This window comes from Elephas maximus, chromosome 16, assembly GCF_024166365.1.
Source record: "Elephas maximus indicus isolate mEleMax1 chromosome 16, mEleMax1 primary haplotype, whole genome shotgun sequence".
Taxonomy (NCBI): domain Eukaryota; kingdom Metazoa; phylum Chordata; class Mammalia; order Proboscidea; family Elephantidae; genus Elephas; species Elephas maximus.
The window spans coordinates 17,770,534-17,796,893 of NC_064834.1; the positions used below are offsets into that span (position 1 = coordinate 17,770,534).

Below are 26,360 nucleotides of genomic sequence, written 5' to 3' on the forward strand. Positions count from 1 at the left end.
TTTTTTTGTTTTTTCTTTCATTTTCTTTAAAAAACAGAACAAAACAAAAACAGCCTGAAGCAAAACCTTTTTAGGAGTAGTTACAGTATTATTGGGAGTCGGGGTGGGGACACTGAAACAGAAAAGCACCAGTGAAGTGTCTTTCCAAATTCCCTCCATCACGGAACACAGACAACAAAGCCCAAGTCGCTTCCCGTGGGAAAAAGGGGGGGGGGGGGGCAGAAGATTTTAGGAATTTTGAAAGGATTTGTGTTTGTGTAAAAGTCAGTGCTATAAATCTAAAATGAGGTCTGTTTTTTTTTTTTTAAAAAAAGTTCTAAAACAACAGGAGAAAAACACAGGGAAAGAAAACCCTCCTGGAGACCTGGCTAGTACCACACCAAGGCGCTTTTTTACCAGAATATAGAAGGCGGAGGCGCCGTGGCACGGCAGCGGGCCGCCTCACTCCCTCCCCGGCGTCACCCTCCGCTCTGCTCGTGAGAAACCAACCCGCTGCCGGCACTGAGCCCAGCCGCTTCCGGTTCCTGTGGGCGCGCCGGCCCGCGGCTACTTGGCGTCCAGCTTGGCCATCTCCTGCACGTAGATGCCGATGCTCTCGCTGTCGAAGAGCAGGAAGTAAACGTTCTTCAGCGAGGACGCGCTCGAGTCGTCGAAGTGGGCCGAGATGGCCTTGAGGGTGACCTGGGCCGCCGTCTGTTTGGGGAAGCAGTTCCTGTGCACAGGGAGAGAAAGCCGACGCCATATTCATCCCTGGGACCCATGGGGACAACTCTCCCCTCAGCCTGGAGGGGCAATGCCCCCTTTGTTATTTTGACGCCGGGCCCTTGTTTTTATTGTGAGATATCTCATGGTGAGCATGCATGACCCCTAGTCACAGTGACAGCCTGAGGGGACAGACTTTTCCCCACTTTAGAGGTGTCTACAGTGACTCGGAGACACAGTGATTTCAGCCAAGGCCATCCATCCCTGGTTCTTGAGTCTGTCGCTGAACTCAAGTCTAGTTCGCCCTTAAAAACGCTAGTAATTCAGCATTGAAAATACCGTTCAGCTGCTAACCAAAACGTCTGCAGTTCGAATCCACCAGCCGCCCCTTGGAAACCCTATCGGGCGGTTCTGCTCTGTCCTATGAGTCCGAATCCACTGGACGGCAACGGGTTTGTTGTTGGTTTTAAGAAAGCAAATACATATAAACTGGTTTACATGCTCCACCCAGAACCCAGTGCCGTCGAGTCGATATGCTAGTCAGATCATAATTGAAGGGTAAGTACATATGCACCAAAGCTGTCTTTGCAACTGTTTTTCATGTCCTAGTGTTTCTCTCACTAACCTCCGGGCACATACCAACGTAATCTCAGTGGCAGAGACTCAGGGCTGGGCCGGGCTGGTGAAGGCCAACTAAGGACCCAAGCACCTGGTTGCCAGGACAGGACCCACTGGGCCAGGGCGCTGGCCTCCAGGGACACAACCATAAGTAGTCCTTTGGGATCATCCACCAACCTCTCTGGGGTGGGTTCAGGATGGGCCTGGCCAATACGAAATCTTCTCACTGGCAAGCAGTATCCAGTGTTGGGAGCCGGACTTCACAGCACATGGTCCCAGCTATACAAAGAATTTGGCCCTCGGTGCCTCTGGGCCCCGGCTGTGGAGACGCAGGGCTTCTTGCTTAGGTTGAGATATGATCACAGCAGGGACCTGGGTCTCATTTTTCCTTTCATAGCCTTCTCATGACTGGGCTACAAGCAGAGCATCTTTAAGTATAAATTATATCTGTTACTGAGGGGCATCTCGGGATAAGAGGGTGCTCAAAATTAAAGCAATAAATTGCTTTGGCTATGAGTGTGAGGGGAGCAGAAATGCTGTGAATGAGAACAGATGTCGTCGTTATTTACCTGAAATACTGCTCTCAAGCCCAGTTGGGATCTGCGACAATTAAAACCGTCATCCCCCCCCGGCCCCGCCACCCCCTTTCCAGCAAGCCCTCAGAGAGAGTCTTCTACAGGCAGTCTCCGGGTTTTGAACACCTGACTTCACATACGATCCGAAGTTACGAGCCAACTCCGGTTAAGCTTATCATATTAAAAATATGAGGTACATACAATGGTTCGTAATAACAAACAGGCACTACTTTGCAACGTACACCAAAAATATTATTATTACTGTATTATTATGTTAAAGATGTTTTAGTGTATCTGGAAGTGTTTCTTTAATGTTTTTTATGCATAGAAAGGTATACTGTATACTAAGACATTTTACTGATTTTAGCTACAAACCATGCCTAACTATTCCAACTTACATACAAATTCGACTTAAAGACAGATCTAGGAACAGAACTCTTTCATAATCTGGGGACTGCCTGTACTTCCCTTTGAGTGTCTGTCAAAGCCCTGTACGTATCTTCAACTGCCTGGCTTTCCTGGAGGAATCACCTGGGGATTCTGATTTAGGAAGTCTGGGAGGGCCTCAGACTGCATTTCTAACAAGCTGTCAGGTAATGTCTCTGCTGTTGGTCCACGGACCACACTTTGAGTAGCCAGGCCTGAGAGTCTGGTGTTTTCTGATGGTGTGTTCTAGACATAGACAGTTGGTGGAAACTCGGGCTTGGAACATGGAGGGATAAAAAACCCCAAACCCATTGCCATCAAGTTGATTCCAGCTCCAACTGTGTTACAGAGTAGAACTGCTTCATAGGGTTTTCTTGGCGGTAATTGCTATGCAAGCAGATCACTAGCCCGTTCTTCCCTGGCATGGCAGGGTGAGTTCAAACCACCAACCCTTAGATTAGCAGTTGAGCTCAGACCATCTGTGCCACTCAGGGACCCTCTGAACATGGCAGGCTCTCAAAAAATAATATACCACCTTGCCTCTGTTCTGGGCCTCCCACCGGTCCCTTAAAGCTGCCTTTCCACTGGGCTTTGACATGGAGGAGGCAGGCAGCTGGCCTCAGCCACGAGATCTGCCCCCCTAAAAACCCATGGGCCTGCTTCTCTATGTGAAGAATGGAAACTGGGCTTCTTGCTGTATCACCTAGTTAGCATACTTGGCTGTCCTGGCAGCACTTGGGCATGTCTTCTGGAATGCCCAGGTCAGATGTGTACAAGTGGTGGGCCCGCTGGCTCCCAGGGGAAAGGCTGTAAGGAGAAGCTCATGAGAACCCCTCCCACCTGGAGCACTGCATCTTACCTGCCGCTGGGGAAAGGTGGGAACGCAACAGATTTTAGCTTCTTGTCCTCCGCCGCTGACAAGCAGTTTTTGATGGTCTCTTCAAGCTGTTCTTCACATTTGTCAGAGCCCCACTGAGGGATGTGACAGTGGATGACAAATTTGGCAGCTAGGCCACTGGATTGGCTGACGGCAGCTAGGAAATGAGAAATACTTCAGGTTATTTCCTGAGTCTCGCCTTACGCCAGGGGGTTAGGCCGAACCTCACGTCTCCCTTTTAGACCCGTGGGGGACAGGAAGTGATAAAGAAGCTGGCTGGACAACGTTGTGTGCTTCTGATGAAGATTCTGAGGTAAGCTTACCAGAGGGCAGGAGGCCTGTCAGAACTGCTTTAGACGGATAAAAGCATTTAATGCTGTGGGATAGGATGTGTCTCCAAAGAGCAAACTCGCCACTAGGTTATGCTACCCACGCACAGTGGCTCCTTTTCCAAGGTGCGTATTTGTGGTGGCTATGGGAGGCTGACACATGGTCCCCCCAAAATGTCCACCCCCTACTCCCCAGACCTGTGAACATGTTACCTTATATGGCAGAAGGGAGTTTGCAGAGGTGATGAAGTTAAAGATCTTGAGATGGGGAGATTATCCTGGATTGTCTGGGGTGACCCCTAAATGTAGTCACCAAACCAAAAAGACCAAACCAATTGCTGTTGTGTCAGTTGACTCATGGCAACCCCATGTGTTGCAGAGTAGAACTGCACTCCATAGGGTTTTCAAGGCTGTGATCTTTTGGAAGTAGATCACCAGACCTTTCTCCTGAGGTGCCTCCTGACTGGGTGGGTTCAAACTGCCAACCTTCTGGTTACTAGTAGATTGCTTAATTGTTTGTGCCACTTAGGGACTACCAAATGTAATCACAAGTGTCCTTATAAGAGAAAGCAAGAAAGTCAGACTCAGAGATTGGAAGATGCTACACTGCTAGCTTTGAATTTGGAGGAAGTGGCCATAAGGCAAGGAATACAGGCAGCTTATAGAAACTGGAAGAGGCAAGGAAAGGGTTTCGCACCGAAAGGAATATAATCCTGCTGACACCTTGGTTTTAGCTGAGTGAAATTTATTTTGAACTTGTGGCCTCCAGAACTATAAGATAATCCAGGCACTTTACAGTCCCCAAAGCCTATGAAATGAACTATATTGGCCTGCTAGTCTCAGTAGCTTCCTGGTTCATTAGTTTATTTCACAAATGGAATGTGCATGAAGCATGTAAGGCTGGAGAAAAGAAGACAGAGGTGAGGCTGTGCTGAGAGCATGGGCCCAGTTCCACACTTACCTTCAGCAACTTCCAAAGGGCCTTGAGATTTACGAAGCTCCTTTACCGTTTCCAAGAACTCCTTCCCCCCAGCCTTTTCCAAGGCTTTACCTGTGAAGAACAATGGGAACCCATTGTGGTTGTTCTTGTCATTGTAATTAATGTTTGACACGTGCCTCCTAGGCCAGAAAAAAAATAAACCACCCTTAGAAACTTCACAATTGAAATTCTGATTTGCCAATGGTCACTGGTGGCCAGGGTCTCTGGGTTTCTGTGCAGCTAGACTGCTTGTTGTTAGGTGCCACTGAGTCAGTTCTGACTCTTAGTGACCTCATATATAACAGAACGAAACACTTGCCCCGTCCTGCTCCATTCTCACAGTTGTTGTTATGCTTGAGTCCATTGTTGCAGCCACTGTGTCAGTCCATCTTGTTGAGGATTTTCCTATTTTTTGCTGACCCTCTAACTTACCAGGCATGATGTCCTTATCCAGAGACTGGTCCCTCCTGATAACATGTCCAAAATATGTGAAACGAAGTCTCACCATCCTTGCTTCTAAGAAGCTTTCTGGCCGTACTTCTGGCAGTCCATGGTATATTCAGTATTCTTTGCCAACACCATAATTCAAAGGCATCAGTTCTTCGGTCTTCCTTATTCATCATCCAGCTTTTGCGTGCATATGAGGCAACTGAAAACACCATGGCTTGGGTCAGGTGCACTTTAGTCCTTAGTGTGACATCTTTGCTTTTTAACACTTTGAAGAGATCTTTTGTAGCAGATTTGCCCATCGAAATGTGCTATTTGATTGCTTCACTGGTGCTTCCATGGGTATTGATTGTTGATCCAAATGTGTTGTGTGTCAACTTGGCTGGGCCATGATTCTCAGTGGTTTGGCAGTTATGATGTAGTCAGGCAGTTGTATAACGATGTGATCACCTCCATGATAAGATTTGATATAATGTGATCACCTCCATAATAGGATCTGCTGTGAGTAGCCAATCATTTGAAAGGGAGTTTCCTTGGGGGTGTGGCCTACATCAATATAAGTGGACTTTCTGGCAAGGCTCACATGCTTTTGCTTGCACTGGATCCTGCAGCTGGCTCCTTTTTGTCTGACCTCTGGTTCTTGAGACCTGAGCTAGTGGCTTACCTGTTGTCTTGCCTGCTCATCTTTGGATCTGTCAGTCTTCGAAGGCTGTGAGCCAGAGCCCTGATGTCTGGCTTGTTGATATTGGGTTCACCATCCTCTGTGGCTACAAGAATCAGGAGAAGCCCCCAGCCTGACCCATGTTCCAGCCTCTACAACAGTGTGAGCCATTTCCTTAATATAAATTTCTTTATGTATATATTTATACACTTTACTGGTTTTGCTTCTCTAGAGAACCTAGCCTAATACACCAAGTAAAATGAAATCCTTGACAGCTTCTCTCACTTCTCCATTTATCATGGTGTTGCTTATTGGTCCAGTTGTAAGGATTTTTGTTTTCTTTATGTTAAGGTGTAACTCATCAATAAGTGCTTCAAGTCCTCTTCACTTTCAGCAAGCAAGGTCGGGTCATCTTCATATCACAGGTTGTTAATGAGTCTTTCTCTAATCCTGATGCCACGTTCATTGAATAAGTATGGTGAAAGAATACAACCTTGAAGCACACCTTTCCTGATTTTAAACCATGCGGTATCTCCTTGATCAGTTCAAACAGCTGTCTCTTGGTTTATGTACAGTTTCCACATGAGCACAATTAAGTGTTCTGAAATTCCCATTCTTCACGGTGCTATCCATAATTTGTTATAATCCACACAGCTGAATGTCTTTGCATAGTCAGTAAAACACAGGTAAACATCTTTCTGGTATTCTCTGCTTTTAGCCAAGATCCATCTGACATCAGCAATGATATCCCTTATTCCACGTCCTCTTTTTGAATCTGGCTTGAATTTCTAGCAGTTCCCTGTGGATACTGCTGCAACTGGTTTGAAATGATCTTCAGCAAAATTTTACTTGCATGTTATGATATCAATGATTTCTATATTCTGTTGGATAACCTTTCTTTGGAATGGGCAAAAGATGGATCTCTTCCAGTCAGTTGGCCAGGCAGCCACCTTCCAAATTTCTTGGCATAGATGAGTAAGTGCTTGCATCCTGCATCCATTTGTTGAAATATCTTAATTGGTATTCCACCAATTCCTGGAGCCTTGTTTATCTCCAGTGTCTTCAGTGCAGCTTGGACTTCTTTCTTCAGTACCATCAGTTCTTGATCATATGCTACCTCCTGAAATGGTTTGAACATTGGTCAATTCTTTTTGGTACAATGTCTCTATGTATTCCCTCTGTCTTGGTCATCTAGTGCTGCTATAACAGAAATACCACAAGTGGATGGCTTTAATAAAGACAAGCTTATTCTCTCACAGTTACTAGTAGGTTAGAAATCCGAATTCAGGGTACCCGCTCCAGGGGAAGGCTTTCTTCCTTTCTGGAGGAAGGTCCTTGTCATCAGTCTTCCCTTGGTCTGCGAGCATCTCAGCACAGGAACCTCAGGTCCAAAGGACACGCTCTGTTCCCAGCACTGGTTTCTTGGTGGTATGAGGTCCCTCACTCTGCTTGCTTCCCTCACCTTTGATCTCTTGTAAGATAAAAAGTGGTGCACCCCTGGAAACTCCCTTTATGTTGGATCAGGGATGTGACCTGGGTAAGGGTGTTAGAATCCCGCCCTAATCCTGTTTAAGATAAAATTACAATCACAAAATGGAGGACAACCACATAATACTGGGAATCATGGCCCAGCCAAATTGATACAAACATTTTTGGGGGGACATAATTCAATCCATGATACCTTCAATGTTCTTTTGATGCTTCCTGCATCATTTAATATTTTCCCCATAGAATCCTTTGATATTGCACCTAGAGGCTTGAATATTTTCTTCAGTTCTTTCAACTTGAGATATGCCGAGCATGTTCTTCTCTTTTGGTTTTATAACTCTAGGTTTTTGCACATTTCATTATAATACTTTACTTTGTCTTCTCGAGCTGCCCTTTGAAATCTTCTGTTCAGCTGTTTTGCTTCATCATTTCTTCCTTTCATTTTAGCTACTTGACCTTCAAGAGCAAGTTTCACAGTCTCTTCTGACATCCGTTTTGGTCTTTTCTTTCTTTTGTACTTTAGATGAAGGTTTGCAGAACAAACTAGTTTGTCATTAAACAGTACACATACTATTTTATGATACTGGTTAACCACCCCACAACATGTCAACACTCTGCCTTCTCAACCTTAGGTTCCCCATCACCAGCTTTCCTGTCCCATTCTGCCTTCTAGTCCTTGCCCCTGGGCTGGTGCACCCTTTAGTATCATTTTGTTTTACAGGCCTGTCCAATTTTTGGCTGAGGGGTGAACCTCAGGAGTCACTTCATTACTGAGCTGATAGGGTGTCTGGGGGCCATACTCAGAATTTTTCCAGTCTCTGTCAGGCCAGCAAGTCTGGTCTTCCTTTTTGAGTTAAAACTTTGTTCTATATTTTCCTCCAGCTCTGTCCAGAACCCTCTATTGTGATCCCTGTGAGAGTAGTCAGTGGTGGTATCTAGGCACCATCTAGCTGTGGTGGACTCAGTCTGGTGGAGGCCGTGGTAGATGTGGTCCATTAGTCCCCTGGACTAATCTTTCCCTTGTATCTTTGGTTTTCTTCATTCTTACATGCTCACGGAGGGGTGAGACCAGTGGAGTATCCTAGATGGTCGCTCACAAGCTTTTAAGACCCTAGGCACTACTTACCACAGTAGAATGTAGAACATTTTCTTCTATGAACTATGTAATGCCAGCTGAGCTAGGTGTACCCTGAGACCACAGTCCCCACAGCCCTCAGCCCAGGAATTCGGTCTCTCAGGGAGTTTGGATGTATCTATGGAGCTTGCATGACCTTGCTTTGCAAGTTGTGCTGGCTTCCCCGGTATTGCTGACACACTTTTTGCCTTGGCTATTTCTATCACCAAATAATGAGGAGTCTTCTCTTAGTCATTTCATTCTCAAGATCATCTGACATAGCTACTGATATGTAGTAATCTTTGTTGACTCAATGGATGAATGATACATATTTGTGTCAATCTTTACATAAAATCGTATCAAAAAGCACCTCATTTTTACTATTTCTTAAAATTAACTAACTTCCACCTCAGAGCTCCCTCTTTCCACACTGGTGAAGAATTTAACCTTACTTATGCTTGGGGTACCCTCCACCCAGACTGGTGTGATGATTCCCAAGTCTAATGATGGACCAAGGCATTCTTTCCTGTCTTTTTAATGACCTTTTGCTTTCTTTATGTATGATGTCCTTGATGTTGTTCCACAACTTGTCTGGTCTTTGATCATTACTGTTCATTGCTTCAAATCTATTCTTGAGATGGTCTCTAAATTCAGGTGGGATATACCAAGGTCACATTTTGGCTCTTGTGGACTTGTTCTAATTCCCTTCAGCTTCAACATGAATTGATGATCTGTTCTACAGTTGGCCCCTGGCTTTGTTCTGACTGATGATATTGAGCTTTTCCAACATCCCTTTCCACAGATGTAGTCGATTTGATTCCTGTGTTTTCCATCTGGTGAGGTCCACGTGTATAGTCTCCATTTATGTTGGTGAAAAAGGTTATTTGAAATGAAGAAGTCTCTGGTCTTGTAAAACTCTATCGTGCGATCTCCGGCATCGTTTCTATCACCAAGACCATATTTTCCAACTGCTATTACTTCTTTGTTTCCAGCTTTTGCCTTCCAATCTCCAGTAATTATCAGAGCATCTTGATCGTCTGAGAGTATGGCCCCCGGACACCCCTTTAACGCAGTACTGAAGTCACTCCTGAGGTTCACCCTTCAGCCACAGATCAGACAGGCCCATAAAACAAAATGAGAATAAATGGGCACACCAGCTCAGGGGCAAGGACAAGAAGGCAGGAGGGGACAGGGAAGTTGGTAATAGGGAGCCCAAGGTTGAGAAGGGGAGAGTCATGGGTTGGCAACCAATGTCACAAAACAATATGTGTATTGATCGTTTACTGAGAAACTAATTTGCTCTGTAAACCTTCAGCTAAAGTACAAAAAATAAGTAAAATCTAAATAAGATGCCTAAAAAACCCCACAAAAGCATCTTGATTGCAAGTTTGATCAAATTCAGACTGCAGAAATTGGTAAAAATCTTCAATTTCCTCATACTTGGCATTTAGTGGTTGGTGCGTAAATTTGAATAATAGCCGTATTTACTGTTTTTTTTGTAGGCATGTGGATATTATCCTATCACTGACAGTGTTGTACTTCAGGATAGACCTTGGAATGTTCTTTTTGATGATGAGTGCACTGCAGTTCCTCTTCAATTTGTTACTCCTGGCATAGTATACATATGATTGTCTGATACAAAATGGCCAATACCAATCCATTTCAGCTCACTAATGCCTAGGATATCAATGTTTATGCGTTCCATTTCATTTTTAACGATTTCCAAGTTTCCTAGATTCATACTTTGTACATTCCATGTTCTTACTATTTATGGATGTTTGTAGCTGTTGCTTCTCATTTTGAGTTGTATCACATCAGCAAATGAAGGTTCCGAAAGCTTGACTCCACCCACATCATTAAAGTCAACTCTACTTTGAGGAGGCAGCTCTTCTCCAGTCCTATTTTGAATGCCTTCCAACCTGAGGGGCTCATCTTCCGGCACTATATCAGACAGTGTTCCACTGCTATTCATAAGGTTTTCACTGGCTAATTTTTTCAGAAGTAGCCCTCCAGGTCCTTCTTCCTAGTCTTTCTTAGTCTGGAAGCTCAGCTGAAACTTGTCCACTGAGGGTGAACCGGCTGGTATTTGAAATACTGTGGCATAGCATCCAGCATCACAGTAACACACAAGCTACCACAGTATGACAAACTGACAGACATTTGGGGACAGCCAGACTTAGATTCTAAAAAAAGTTTCCCTCCTTAGGGAAACTTTACGGCCTTCTTGGCCATAAAGCAGTCTAATGACATAATCTTGAACATGATTTAAAAAAAATTTGAAGCTCCAAGAAAAAAAATGCCAACCAAGAATAATACATCCTGTAAAGCTCTTGTTCAAATATGATGGTGAAATTAGGGCATTTCCAGATAAACAGAAATTAAGGGAATATGTTGAAAACAAACTAAGCTTACAGGAAGTATTAAAGGGAGTCCTTTGGTTTGACAACAGACAACATCAGACTACAGCCTGAATCTAGGATGCAAGATTGCACCAGCCAGATAACCAATATAGGAAATGAACTCTCGAGGAGTATTCAAAACTAAAAGATTTACAACAGGGAACCAGAGAGGTTAATCTGTAAGTGATAACAGTGTCAGAACAATAAAAGAGAATAAACGATGTAGGTATAGAACTTTCTAATGGAGAGGAAGGCAAGGCAATACCAAGTAGTAATACACTGGTTCAAACCTAGAAGATAAGGGTAAATTTCAAGGTAACCACAAAGAAAGTTAACAAACCTACTCATTAAAATAAAGAAGAAAAAGTCTCAGTAAAAACAAAATCTATAAAAACAAAAGGAAAAAAAAATCCACAAACAAAAGGAATTCAGCACAGGAGAGTAAGAGGAACAAAGAAAATGTCAGCACAACAAAAAAAAAGCACTACAGAATGACAACAATAAACTCAAACACCTATCAATAATTACACTGAACATAAAATGGCCTAAATGCACCCATATAGAGACAGAGAGTGACACAATGGAGAAAAAAACAGGATTCACCAATACGCTGTCTACAAGAGACACACCTTAGAAACAAAGACATAAATTTATTAAAAACCAAGGGATGGAAAAAATATATCAAGCAAACAGCTACTAAAAAAGAGCAGGGGTGGCAATGCTAATCTCAGATAAAATACACTTTAAAACAAAATCCACCATAAGAGAAAAAGAAGGGCAGTATGTAATGGTTAAAAGAACGATCCATCATGAAGACATATGCACCCAATGACAGGGCTCCAAAATGCATAAAACTCTAACAGCACTGAAAAGAGAAATTGACAGTTCCATGCTAATACTAGGAGACTTCAACACACCACTCTCGGTAAAGGACAGAACATCTAGAAAGAAACTCAGCAAAGATACAGAAGATCTAAAGGCCACAATCAGCCAACTTGAACTTATAGACACATAAAGAACACTGCATCCAACAGCTACAAAGTACACATTCTTTTCCAACACATGTGGAATGGTCTCCAGAATAGACCACATCTTAGGCCACAAAGCAACCCTCAAAAAATCCAAAACATTGCGATACAGAGTATCTTCTCTGACCACAATGCCATCAAAGTAGAAATTAACAACAGGAAGAGCAAGGAAAAAAATCAATTGCATGGAAACTAAATAACACCCTGCTTAAAAACCACTGCGTAATAGAAGAAATCAAAGATGGAATAAAAAAATTCTTAGAATCAAACAAAACGAGAATGAAAACACATTATACCAAAACCTTTGGGACACAGCAAAGGCAGTGCTCAGAGGTCAATTTATAGCAATAGATGCACACATTCAAAAAACAAGGGACAAAATCAAAACATTAGCTACACAACTAGAACAAATAAAGACCAGCAAAAGAAGCCCACAGCCACCAAAAGAAAGGAAATAATGAAGATCAGAGCAGAAATAAATAGAGAATTAAAAAAAAAAAAAATAGAAACAACAAAACCAAAAGTTGGTTCTTTGAAAAGATCAACAAAATCGACAAACCACTGGCCAAACTGACAAAAGAAAAGCAGGAGAGGACAAAAATAACCCAAATAAGGAATGAAATGGGGACATATACAACAGACCCAACCAAAATAAGAAGGATCATAACAGTATTATGAAAGACTATACTCCAACAAATTTGAAAACCTAGCTAGAGGAAATGGACAAATTTCTAGAAACAGACCACCTACCCAAAATAACACAAAATGATGTTGAAAATCTGAACAGACCCATAACAAGAGGAGTTTGAAAGGTAAAAAAAAAACTCCAACCAAAAAAAAGTCCTAGCCCAGATGGCTTCATTAGAAAATTCTACCAACATTCAGAGAAGAGCTTACACCAGTACTACTCAAACTATTTCAGAACATAGAAAAAGAAGCGATACTTCCGAATTCATTCTATGAAGCCAGCATAACCCTGATATCAAAACCAGGCAAACACACCACACAAAAAAAATTATGCACCAATATCTCTCATGAATATAGATGCAAAAATTCTCAACAAAATTCTAACCAACGGAATTCAGCATCATATCAAAAAAACAATACACCATGACCGAGTAGGATTCATATCAGGTACGCAAGGATGGTTCAACATTAGAAAATCAATCGAGGTAATCCACCACATAAATAAAAGAATCACATGATCATCTCAGTCGACCTAGAAAAAGCATTTGACAAAGCCCAACATTCATTCCTGTTAAAAATTCTCAATAGAATAGGTATAGAAGGGAAATTCCTGAACATAATAAAGGGCATCTATACAAAACCAACAGCCAACATCATTCTAAATGGAGAGAGGCTGAAAACATTCCCCCTGAGAACAGGAACAAGACAAGGATGACCATTATCACCACTCCTATTTAACATTTTGCTGGAAGTCCTAGCTAGAGCAGTAAGGCAAGAAAAAGAAAGGGCATCCAAATTGGTAAGGAAGTAAAACTGTCCTATTTGCTGATGATATGATACTATCACAGAAAACCCAAAAAACTCCATGAGAAAGCTGCTGGAACTATTAGAGTAGCAGGATACATGATAATCATACAAAAATCAATTGGATTCCTAAACACCAATAAAGAGAATGATGAGAAGGAAATCAGGAAAACAATACCATTTATAATAGCCCTTAAAAAAATAAAATGCTTAGGAATAAATCTAAACAGGGATGTAAAAGACCTATACAAAGAAAACTACAAAACACTACTGCAAGAAACCAAAAGAGACCTACATAAATGGAAAAACATACAATGCTCATGGATAGGTTGACTCAACATTGTGAAAATGACAATTCTACCGAAAGCAATCTACAAATACAATGCAGTCCCGATCCAAATACCAATAACATTCTTTAAAGAGATGGAAAAACTAATCACTAACTATATATGGAAAGGGAAGAGGTCCAGATAAGTAAAGCACTACTGAAGAAGAAGAATAAAGTAGGAGGACTTGGGACTACTTGGCCTTAGAACCTACTATACAGCTACGGTAGTCAGAACACTCTGGTACTGGTACAACAACAGATACATTGACTATTGGAAAAGAATTGAGAGCCCAGATGTAAATCCATTCATCTACGGTCACCTGATTTTCGACAAGGGCCCAAAGTCCATCAAATGGGGAAAAGACAGTCTTTTTAACAAACGGTGCTGGCAAACTCAATGTCCATCTGCAAAAAAATGAAACAGGACCCATACCTCGCACCGTACACAAAAACTAACTCAGAATGGACCAAAGACCTAAGTATAAAACCAAAAACTATAAATATCCTAGAAGAAAAAATAGGATCAGTGCTAGAGGCCCTAATACACGGCATTAACAGGATACAGACCATAACTAACAACACACAAACTCTAGAAGATAAGCTAGATAATTGGGATCTTCTAAAAAATTAAACACTTATACTCATCAGAAGGCTTCACCAAAAGAGTAAAAAGAGAAACTACAGACTGGGAAATAATCTTTGGCTATTACAAATCTGACAAAAGGTTTAATCTCTAAAATCTACAAAAAAGTCCAACATCTCTACAGCAAAAAGATGAATAATCCAGTTAAAAAATGGGCAAAGGAAATGAACAGACACTTCACCAAAGAAGACACTCAAGAGGCTAATAGACACATAAGGAAATACTAACAATCACTAGCCATTAAAAAAAAAAAAAGCCATTAGAGAAGTACAAATCAAAACCACAATGAGATATCATCTTACCCTGACATTACTGGCACGAATCAAAAACACAGAAAATAACAAATGTTGGAGAGGCTGTGGGGAGATTGGAACTCTTATGCATTGGTAGTGGGAATGCAAAATGGTACAACTACTTTGTAAAACAATACAGTGCTTCGTTAAAAAGCTAGAAATAGAAATACCATATGATCCAGCAGTCCCACTCCTAGGAATATATCCTAGAGGAATAAGAGTTGTCACACGAATAGACATATGCACGCCCATGTTAACTGCAGTATTGTTTACAATAGCAAAAAGATGGAACCACCTAGATGCCCATCAACAGATGAATGGATAAAAAAACTGTGGTACGTATACACAATGGAGTACTAACACAATGATAAAGAACACTGATGAATCTGTGAAGCATCTTACAACACGGATGAATCTGGAGGGCATTATGCTGAGTGAAATAAGTCAATCGCAAGAGGACAAATTTTGTATGAAACCACTATTATAAAAACTCATGAAAAGGTTTACACACAAAAAGAAACAATCTTTGATGGTTATGAGGGAGGGGAGGTGTGGGGATGGAAAAAAACACTAAATAGACAATAGATAAGTGATAACTCTGATGAAGGGTAAGACTGTACACAGTACTGGGGAAGTCAGCACAACTTGTCCAAGGCAGGGTCATGGAAGCTGCATAGACACATCCAAATTTCCTGAGGGACTGAATTACTGGGCTGAGGGCTGTGGGGACCATGGTCTCGGGGAACATCTAGCTCAACTGGCATTGTTATAAAAAAAATATTCTACATTCTACTTTGATGAGTAGTGTCTGGGATCTTAAAAGCTTGTGAGTGGCCATCGAAGATACTGCACTGGTCTCACCCCATCGGGAGCTAGGGAGAATGAAGAAAACCAAAGACACAGGGAAAGGTTAGTCCAAAGGACTAATGGACCACATCTACCATGGCCTCCACCAGACTGAGTCCACCAAAGCTAGATGGTGCCCGGCTACCACCACTGACTGTTCTGACAGGGATCATAATAGAGGGTTCCGGACAGAGCCGGAGAAATATGTAGAACAAAATTCTAACTCACAAAAAAAGACCAGACTTGTTGGCCTGACAGAGACTGGAGAAACCCTGAGAGTATATCCCCCGAACACCCTTTTAGCTCAGTAACGAAGTCACTCTTGAGGTTCACCCTTCAGCCAAAGATTAGACAGGCATGTAAAACAAAACGAGAATAAATGGGCACACCAGCCCAGGGGCAAGAATAAAAAGGCAGGAGGGGACAGGAAAGCTGGTAATAGGGAACCCAAGGTCAAGAAGGGAGAGTGTTGACATGTCATGGCGTTGTTAACAGATGTCATAAAACAATATGTGTACTAACTTTAATGAGAAGCTAGTTCCGTAAACCATCTAAAGTACAATTAAAAAAAAAAAAAAATGAGGCTCCAGTGTCTTGTCCTATAGGTTAGATACCCATGATGTGTTGGTTTTGGTGATTGGATACATGCACCCCACACTGTGGGGCATCTCAGAGACCCTACAGCCTGCCTCTTGTCACCAGCTCTAAGTGGCCGTAGAGTGGCCCTTAGAGATGCAGCCACAGCAGAGACCAAGGCAGGTGGCTTCACAGGAGCCTCTCAGCTCAGGGTGGGGCACTCTGGAGTCCTGTTGCCACTGTTGCAGCAACACTAACCTGTAAGTCCTTGAAGTTAGAGGACATACATAGCCCCCGACACTGGCATGTTGTTCCCTAGCCTGGGCCTCAGTTCTCAATGGAAACCTACAGCGATTTGAGCGAGTAATCTCCAAGCACCTTCCTGCCAGGAGACCCCTGAGTCTTTGATGTCAGGACAATTTCCTCCTCAATACTTCAGGGTCCTGCCTCTACAGAGGTCACATGGAGCCCCAGGAGATGGCAAGCCTCTACCTCTGGCCCAGTAGGATCCCCACCTGTGTGCACTAGGAGGTTCAGCCCACCCCTTCCCACACTCTCATGTCTCTGAGGTGATACATGGAGATTTTGTCCAGACTAGGATGACTGATGCTCTCAGGTGGGAAGTGAGGTATTTCACCTCACCTGTTTTCATCTTCAAATTAATTTGATTATCTAGATGTCGGGGACAAGTCTCAGCTCTCTCTCTCTGTGGTTATTCATATTTAATAATAATACTATTCAGTTCAGAGGTTTCTCTAGAAGCTGGGCGAGGGCGCTTACCCCCTTCTGTACTCAAACACTCAAGTGTATTTGCAGAGCCCCAATCCATCATGCACCACAGTTAGGAAAAACGTCTCTTCCAACAGTCACTCTCCAACTGGGAGACACGGAGGGGGCTTCTTCATTAATCTACTTTGGTTTCAATTTGGAAATGGCAATTGCTGGAAGCAATCCAAAAAAAAAACAAAACAAAAAACCCATTGCCCTTGAGTCGATTCCAACTCATAGCAACCATACAGGACAGAGTAGAACGGCCCCATATGGTTTCCAAGGAGTGCCTCATGGATTCGAACTACTAAACTTTTGGTTAGCAGCCATAGTTTTTAACCACTGTGCCACCAGTGTTTCCATCTGAAATATTCACAGATAAAGTGATACGATACAGGTCTTGAAGTCTCCTATCTGGTTCTCAGACTCTTGGCTGATATTGATTTGCTGGTCATATAACCTGGGGAAGGTCCAGTAACTGAAACTGGTAGCCAAGTTGGTCTCTATATAATAGAGAGAAGTAGGGAAGTAGGTCTCAACTGCTACACTCTGCATTCAGGTCAGCAGCCAAATGGGAAAGTCTGAAAGGCAGGGTGATATCATCCTCTTCACTAAAGATTTTTTAGAATAAAGCACAAAACAGAAAGAAGGAAATCAAAAACTCAAAGAAGAAACTAGTCTACAGGAATAATAGCCTACATGAACCATGGCCTTATCTATCCTGAGACCAGAAGAACTAGATGGTGTCCAGCTACCATTACCAGCCGTTCTGACCTGGGACACAATAGATGGTCCTGGACAGAATGGTGGAAAAACATAGGGCAAAATTCAAATTCTTAAAAAAAGACTTACTGGGCCAATAGAGACCAGAGGAACCTCAAAGACTGTTGCCCTGAGACATCCTTTAAACCTGGAACTGAGACCACGCCCGAAGGTCACCTTTCAGTTAAATAACAGATTAACTCATAAAATAAACAACATCACCTGTGAGTACTGTGCTTTTCCAAAAAAAACAAAGGTCAACATTTACCCTAAAGCACAGATGAGAAGGTAAGGAGGGGCAGGGAAGCCAGATTAATGGAAACAGACCAACCAGAATGAAAATAAAGAGAATGCTGACACATTGTGAAAAATGTAACCAATGTCATTGAACAATATACATAAACTGAAACCAAACCCAGTGCTGTCGAGCCGATTCTGACTCATAGCAATCCTATAGGGCAGAGCAGAACTGCCCCATAGAGTTTCCAAGGAGCACCTGGTGGATTCGATCTGCCGACCCTTTGGTTAGCAGCTGTAGCACTTAACCACTACGCCACCAGGGTTTCCAAGCTATATGCATAGAAATACTTAAATGGGAACCCAATTTGCTATGTAAGCTTTCACCAAAAAAAAAAATAAATAAATAAATAAAAATAATAAAGCAAACTGCTGAGTTGATGACAGGAGTTTTCTCTCTATGGAAATACTCCAGTGAGCAAATGAAGGAATGATAGAACTAGACTATCATTGCAACCCCTTAGTGAATGAACAAATCTGGGAAATGAGCATCAACGGCTGCTAACACCACACACAAGAGACAACCAGCTGTTACGGGCATCCCGACGGAAGAACACTTATCACTCACAAAGCAGATTTGCCAAAAAATTGGGAACTTGAATCTCATTAAGCCTTTGATCCAACTACCAATTTGCAAAAAAAAAAAAAAGAAGAAACATGCTTAATAACAGCAGGAAAGTGCAATCAACAAAACCCAGATTGTGGGAAACTCTTTAGGACATACAGCCAGTTTCCTCAACAAGTAAATTCCAGAAGAAGTGAGAGAGAGAGAGGTGAAGGTGGAGCCCATGGGTTATCAGACACTTCAGGGACTTATCAACCAAATGCAATGTGTAGATTTATTTGGATCTGAGCCAGATAAAAAAATAAGTGCACATTTATTGTGCAATTGGAATTAAGAACACTGATTATTTGATGAGGTTAAGGATTTGTTAATTTTTTAAGGTGTACTAATTTTTTAATGGTATAGTGGTTAAGAAAAAAAAGATTTTTTTTTTTTTGTTTTGTTACAAATAGTCCTTATCATTTACAGATTGTTCTGGAATATTCACCGATAAATGATACAGTGTCTGGGGGAAGTGGGTGGGGGAAGAGCTGAAATAATAAGCTTGGTCACGGGTTGATGATTATTGCAACTGGGTGATGGATACACGGTTTCATTGTACTCTTCTATTTTTTACGTTTGAAATTTTCTGTAATTTTTTAATCAAGGTATGACATGCATGGGATGACTGGTTTGGATGATGGCAGTGGAGAATAGAATTATGATGAGCGGGACTCCTAACAAAAAAAAAATACAGTAATAAAAAAGGTTATCATTTATTAAATGCTTGTGAGCCCAGCACTGTGCTGAGTGCCATCCACGCGTTATCTCATTTAATCTTCACAGCACCCCCTTGAGGCAGGTACTATCGTTATCCTCACTTACAGATAAGGACACCGAGGTTCAGACAGAGGTTAAGAAACCTGCCCAAGGTCACACAACTACGAAGTGATGAGTAAAATCCAAGACACAGACGCACGCTGACTCCAGAACCTGCCCTCTTAACCATTTGCTCATTCATCCTCCGAAGATATCTGAACTTGAGTTTTTGCTCCAATACCAGTGATTTTTCTACTCTACCACCTGCCACTTAAAAAGAAAAAAGAAATATATTTACTGGTTTTCTGATATGAAAATCCAAATACTAAAGAAGTATATAAAGTGGGAGCACTGTAATTTGTTTGAGAGAGACTGGGACGCACTTCGAAACAGAGCTCAAGTCTAAGGCCAGTAGGAGGCGTTCTTCCACAGAGGGGGAGCATTAATGGCTGCTGATGGGGTGTGGGTTTGAAGAGTGAAGAAGGAATTTTCATGGTCTGTGAAGGAGAAAACCCGGTTTCTCGTTAGTGCTGGGTTGTATCAGTGCTTTCCTATCTCCTTTTCCGCAGAACAAGCTGGATGCCAAAAGGGAACCGTAAGTGAGCCCAGAAGCCTCAGGGCCCCCGGTGCTACCAGACAAGGTCCAGCTACTAGCAACTGCCTCCAACTGCATACATCCTTGAATTTTGAGACCAGCTCTGCACCCCAGGGACAAAGCCCTTTCTTTGCTTACGTGACTTTTCAACAGAGAGTTTAAGGCAGTCCTGTCTAGGAAAAGTGGATGAGATGGTGATCATTTAAGATGCTGTTATTTCCAGTGTCCTTGATATTTCACCCTCTCCCCTCCCAAGCGCCTCCATCCAGCCTAAAACCAGTGTCCCACCGCCTCTAAGGTGGCAAACCACTGGTAAAATAACTCAACGCTCATAACCTTAAAGATAAACTAATTTTTTTTAAATGCCTGTTTCCTTGCCACCAATGGCGTTCTCAGCCGTTAAACTTAAAATATATGTACAGTTTTACCCAAAATACGTCCAGGAATGTTCACAGCAGCACTATTCATTATAGCCCAAATCGAAAATTACCCAAATGCCATCAGTGGTAGGATGGATCAATACGTGTGGTATACTCATACAGTGGACCACTGCACGGCAAAGAAAATGAACTACAACCACACTCAACAGTAGGGATGAATTTCACCAATGCAATGTTGAGCAAAAAGAAGCTAGACACAAAATATTCAGCATGATTTCATTTATACAGAATTCAAAACAGGTGGAACCTGCCTATGCCGCTGGAAGACAGGATAGTGGTTACCTTTGGAGGGGAGGAGGGCCGGGAGCAGGGATGAGGGGGACTGCTGGGGTGCCGGTAAGGTTCTGCAACATGAGCTAACTGCTGGTTGCGCAGGGGGTTTACTCTGAGAAAAAGTCATTAAGCTGTACACTAATGATCTGTGCACGTTTCTGTTTTTATACCTTACTTCAATAAGAAATGTAAAATATATGCAGAATTAAAACAAAGTTACTGTCTAGTAAAGCTATTCAATTACATACAAAGAGTTCGACACAGCACCCCAAGCAAAATCCTGCTGAGAGTGACTGGCTTCCCAAGAACTTGCGTGAACACCATGTTATTCCGTGGGACCACCACCAAAGTCTCAGGACCTTACCTATATCTTCCTTGAGGTCAATTTCAGCTGTGGTTGGGTGGACAATGCCCTCCACTCTCATGGAGCCAATATGGCTGATGTCACTCTGGGTCAGGGATAGCTGCATTAGGGGGAAAAGAGGGAGAATTGGGAAAGATCAAATCCCACTGAAAATCTTCATGTTTTACCTCCCTCCATTAATCTTAATTTTTTTATACTGAATGTCAACAAGGAGAGGCTGCACATGGAGCAATGGTTTCACGTTTCCCAGGCATTTGGTTTTCAGCAGACTTTTTGAAGCTCAGTGGATTTGATCTTCATTTTGAGACCAGCAGCATGCAACAAATGTGCCTCCTCTTCCAGGAATAGGAATGGGATCTCCCCTCCTCTTTGCATCCCTATAGCTCATGCCTTTGGTTCCCAACCTTAGTGGCCTTGGGTTTGGTGGTGCACCCTTAGGAGCTCCTGCAAGGGAAGCCCAGGGCTCTGTCTCTCTTCACACAGCAGCACCAACCTTTGGCGGCAGGGCTATGAAGCCAACAGCCTTGCTGGGGAGAAGTGAAGGAGCCTCTGGGATTCTGAACCACCTAGGTCTGGCCATCTGCCTTTTGGGGACCACGTTCTTGCGGCTACACTTGTGAAATCCTGTCCTAAGTGTTCACAGCCTAGTGGGATGGAGGGCATGGTCTCTCCATGTGTGCGAGAACTTTATGTAAGCCTAGGTAAGGGAACGAAAGCTTATCTAACTATGGACAGCCCCTAAACTAGTGGGATCAAACCACCAGTGTCGGTTCTGACCCATAGTGGCCCTGTGTGTGTGTCAAAGTAGAACTGTGCTCTGCAGGATTTTCAATGGCTGATTTTTGGGAAGTAGTTTGCCAGGCCTTTCTTCTGAGGCACCTCTGGGTAGACTAACCCTTACTCTTTCAGTTAGCAGTCAGGAGCATTAACTGTTTGCCCCACTCAGGGACTCCCATGGACAATCCCTAGAGGGGACATAAATTCTGCCTCTTTGCTTCCCTGCTTTCATCAGTGATGAATCAGGAACCTGCCAGATTTATGCCTTTTTCATGCCACGCTCTTCCCAATTGCTTGTAGGGAGGTTCCCACTATTGTCAGGCTGCAGCACCAGAGAGATGATTCACTGACTGCTTCCTCGTGTATCTTAGTTCAGCCCCAATTGGCTTGGTAGATAAGTTGTCTGCTCAGTACACTTCACACATGTGGGAATGAGTTATTTGTATGTCTGACTGGGCTGCTGTTGTGCTGCGGATGACTGCTGAAATGTATAGCCCTGTTTGTTTTCTTTCTGCGGTCTAGAAAGGAGGGCAGACTGAATTATTGGCAAATAACTCGTTTCTAACACCAGGGATATTCAGGAAACATATTTCTATTTTCTTTCTTTGATAGATTCCATTGAACTATGGTTAAGAAAGTTAGCTCTGAATTTTTCAGCGGGCACAGAAATAACTGATGCTTGGAGAATTCCCAGAAAAACCAGAAATGCCATTCTATCCACTGACCAGAAAGCTTCTCTAGGCTTACCTTTGGCTGACCAACGTCAGCATTAATTCGCAACATGAAAGCTTGCTCGTACTCACAGGATAGAAACTACCATAGCTCTTTGGCTTAAAAATGAATAATTCAAGGACAGTTTGAAAGCTGTATGCGAGGAACACAGGATGGAGGCCTCATTGCTTGTAAACAGTAGGTTATAAAAATGCAGTAGTGTTTTACTACAGCACATTACAGTTTTATTACCTTCTGCCCTAGAACAAGGCTCTTAGAAGACAGGATGGTGAATCCATCCCCGGGGCCGTCTTCAGAGGTGGAATTTGAAGTTCCTTCTTTATCGCTGTCCTTTGGTTTGGACTGTTGGTAGAAATCAGAAGGACAGATGGAGAACAATCCAGAAAAAGCCTAAAGCAGTTTTATTAAGCTCCTCCCATGGCTGCTACTAACTTGGATATAGAAGGAAGCCGTTAGGCATTATGTTCTATTATTTCTCCACTGAGGGCAGCTATGAGGAGAAGACAATGGCACTGTAAGAAATGAAGTGTGTTAAAGATGCCCACACGTACCTGTAGTCCTCACCCAAGCCTGGGCACACATACGCTCCTCTTTTTCCAATGTCTGCAGCTTACAATGACAACCATCAGAACCAAGTGGGGTTGTCCATAGTGCACTGCTCAACCTCCCTCCTCCCCAGGATTTTCCTGGGGTACGGTGGAGGCAGTACAGTCAACTCACATAATCTTTTGTATTATCATGGGGGTCAGCAGAATGAAAACGGATAGGCTCTAAGGCAGTGCTGCCCAATAGAACTTTCTGTATTCCTGGAGATGTCCTATGTCTGCACCGTCCAGTGCTGTTGAGCCCTTGAAATGCAGCTAGTGCAACCAAGGAAATGGATTTTAAATTTGATTTAATTCCAATTTAAATAGCCACATGTGACTAGTGGTTGTCGTACTAGACAGCACATCAAAGTATTACTCCCCAAATGGCATCTCGGAGTTAGAGCTCAGCATGTCAGGCTGTCCCAAACACCTGAAATTCCATGGGCTGAACTCAAGGGACTCTTTATGGGAGACCAGAGATGTTTCAGTAGGCAACGCGGAGTTCTGTAGAGAAATAGAAACTAGGGTTCCAGGTTACCATTCAGCGGGGGCGAGGGAGGGGATCTGGCACCATGAAAATCACCCATACTTTGGGTTTGGAAACTGCTAGTAGACCCTGTTGGATGACGTTTGATGAAGCTTTCATCTTCTGTGAACCCATCCTTGTCATTTCCTCCCAGCATCGAGCTGCAGCGTCCTTGGTCCTTCAGAGGTGCTGGCTGTGCCCTCAACTTTTGATCTTTAAACTTTCATCTTATTTCTTGGGAGTCCCTGGCTCACAAGATGCCACCCTGGCTCACCTTTTTGGACGTCCGTGGTTTGGCAGCCTTGGATTTCTTGCCCCCCTTCTTGCCTGACGTGGACTTCCTTCCTCTTTTCTCTGGGGGAGGGGAGAGGATAGTTTCAGACTTGCCTTTGGTCCCTCGCTTTTTGGCCAGCAGTTCAGGGTGAATTCTGGGCAGGACGCCTCCACTGGCGATGGTCACTCCTTTTAGCAGCTGGAGAGAGAAAATGCGTGAGCTCATACAGCTAAGGGCTTTCTAGTTCTGCATTTAACACAGTTCCAACTGTTGGCAAAACAAGTCGTAAGTCTGGTCCTTGGTTTCCTAAAGAAATTTCATGATACACAATTTAAATGGCTTTCCCCTTGTTCACTTGTAAAGCTTTTCTCTGTAGGCATCAAGGCATCCTGTGATCTTGTACAGAAAGAAAACAAAGCAAAGCAAAATAAAAGGGTTATAGAGGTTGACACCAGGGTTGTTGCCCAGGGCTCTGGAATTCCAGACACAACAGGGGATAAAGAGCTCACATGTGGGGAGCACAGCCTGACAAGAATTAGGTTCAAGGTCAATGCAAGGACGAGACCCAGTTAACCACAGACTGGTGGTCTCCACACTCTTTAGTTGTGCATTTAATCAGTAAAATATGTTTGACCATATACCTTCTAGTCGATACATGTTTATTCACTTGTAAATAATCTACACATATCACTAAACCAGAAAACCAGTTGCCACTGAGCTGATTCCAACTCACGGTGGCCCCATGTGTTTCAGAGTTGAACTGTCCTCCATAGTTTTCAACGACTGTCCTCTTTCAGAAGAAGATCACCAGGCCTTTCTTCCGAGATGCCTCTGGGTGGATCTGAACTGCCAAATTTTTGGTTAGTAGGCGAGCACTTAACTGTTTGCACCACCCAGGGACGACATGTATTATTACAGCAATATATTCTCCACGTTCCAAAGCAACACTGCTCCAACTGTGGTCTGCACAGCAGACCGCTGGTCTGGGAATTACCTGCCTATGAAAGGATATGTGCAGGGACTGAGAGTAAGAATCTAGAAACTTTTATAGCAAATAGAACTATCGTTTATCTATTGACTCTAAAACAAAACACTGGGGCTTGTATTTTGTGTATCTTTTTAAAAAATTTGTTTTTCTAGTAATTTATTTTTATTGTATTTTTGAAATTATCAGCCCACAATAGATTAGAAATAATAAGAGGTGGTTCTTCACCACAGGTAGATTGAGAAGAATGAGATTAGAAAGTAAATATAAATAAACATTCTAATATTATGTGCCTGCCACCTTGCATGGAAACCCTGGAGGCTTAGTGGTTAAGACTTGGCTGCTAACCAAAAGGTCGGCAGTTCAAATCCACCAGGAGTTCTTTGGAAACACTGTGGGGCAGTTCTACTCTGTCCTATAGGGTCACTAGGAGTTGGAACCAACTCGATGGCAATGGGTTTGGTGGGTTTTTTTGGTCACCTTGCACATCCTGGGGCGGGGAGCAGTCACTCTGCTCTGGAGACCACTGTCATGAGCCACAATTAGGGTCAGTTCCAATAGATAAGGATTCCACTGCCCTTGTCAGAATAAACTGTTAACAAAGTTTGGGTGAAGAAACTGGGAAGAGAATAATACATGTGCGCTAGATTCCTCCCTGGCAGCACACAGAGCTTGCCTTTAAAGAGGAAAAGAAGATTTGGAAAGACTCAGAATGTATAATAGGACCTATTCTAGAGGCAGCTTTAATTCGAATCTGAATCATTTAGCTCACTGGACTTGTCTCATATGGTCTGATTTAAAAAAAAAAATGTGTTGAGACTGTAGCAGGAATGACTCGTGGCCAGCTGGGTCCATGTGTGGAAGCTTGTCGGGCAAAGCAATTCCATGGCTGGTCTCAGGCTTCAGACATACCTGGTTGAGCTCCTCATCATTGGCAACTGCCAGCAGGATGTGTCTTGGGGCTATCCGAGCCTTCTTGTTGTCCCTTGCGGCATTCCCAGCCAATTCCAGAATTTCCGCTGAAAATACAAGGGGGTGTAAATACTCAACCACAGAACAGAGTCTGGGCTTTAAAAGCTTTTTTTCAGAAATGGCCTTTGAGTTCAATCATTTTTATTCATTTATGATTTTTATGCCTGGGCCTGGAAAGAAATTTAGAAAGCAGAAAAGAGTGCAGGTCACAAACAAGTAAGATATTTTAGCAAGACTTAATATATGACCTGTGGCAAAGTCTTCTAGGGTCCATCAATATATATTCTCCCCCCCCTTCCTTAGTATTTGGGCCCCTGATTTTTTGCTGAACCCATAACCACAGGAATGAAGACTACATTTCCTAACCTCTTATATTGATAATTGTAGTCACGTGACTAAGTTCTGGCCAATGAAAGGTAAGCACTTGCGTTGTAGAGTACTTCTGGCCAGTGTCTGTCAGTGAAAGGGCTGTGCCCTTCTTCCCTACTGGCTGAATGAGGGCATGATAGCTGGAATTCCAGCAGCCATCTTTGACCAACAGGAAGAAGTCATGAGTTGTGAATGGTGGAGCAAAAAGATAGAAGGAAACTGAGTCCCTTAGGATGGTGGAGCCTCCTTACCAACCTAGACTGACTTCTCTAACTTCTTTTGCCACTGTCATTAGAACTTAATTCGGACCAATTCAGAACCCTACCATAGGACCTGAATTTCTTTCAGTTAAAAATAAAGCAAGGTCTTCTCTGAAGAGACTAGTGATGTAGGTAAAGTCTATCTTTGGTGCCCATTGGAACCGCTTTCACAATTCCTTTTTCCCCTTTGCTCTCT

General features: G+C 42.9%; 1 protein-coding gene across 1 annotated transcript in view; it reads right to left on the minus strand.

The window, feature by feature from the left end:
* Positions 1-22: 22 nt before the first annotated feature.
* LOC126059823 (core histone macro-H2A.2) overlaps positions 23-26,360 on the minus strand; it is a 73,817-nt gene continuing 47,479 nt past the window's right edge. The window contains exons 3-9 of the mRNA XM_049855819.1: positions 25,476-25,582; positions 23,579-23,776; positions 22,423-22,533; positions 20,683-20,782; positions 4,489-4,578; positions 3,181-3,355; positions 23-712 (exon numbers count right to left, since the gene is read on the minus strand). Coding sequence (XP_049711776.1) covers positions 547-712; positions 3,181-3,355; positions 4,489-4,578; positions 20,683-20,782; positions 22,423-22,533; positions 23,579-23,776; positions 25,476-25,582 — 947 coding nt within the window. The 3' untranslated portion in view covers positions 23-546. The remainder of the gene's footprint in view (positions 713-3,180; positions 3,356-4,488; positions 4,579-20,682; positions 20,783-22,422; positions 22,534-23,578; positions 23,777-25,475; positions 25,583-26,360) is intronic.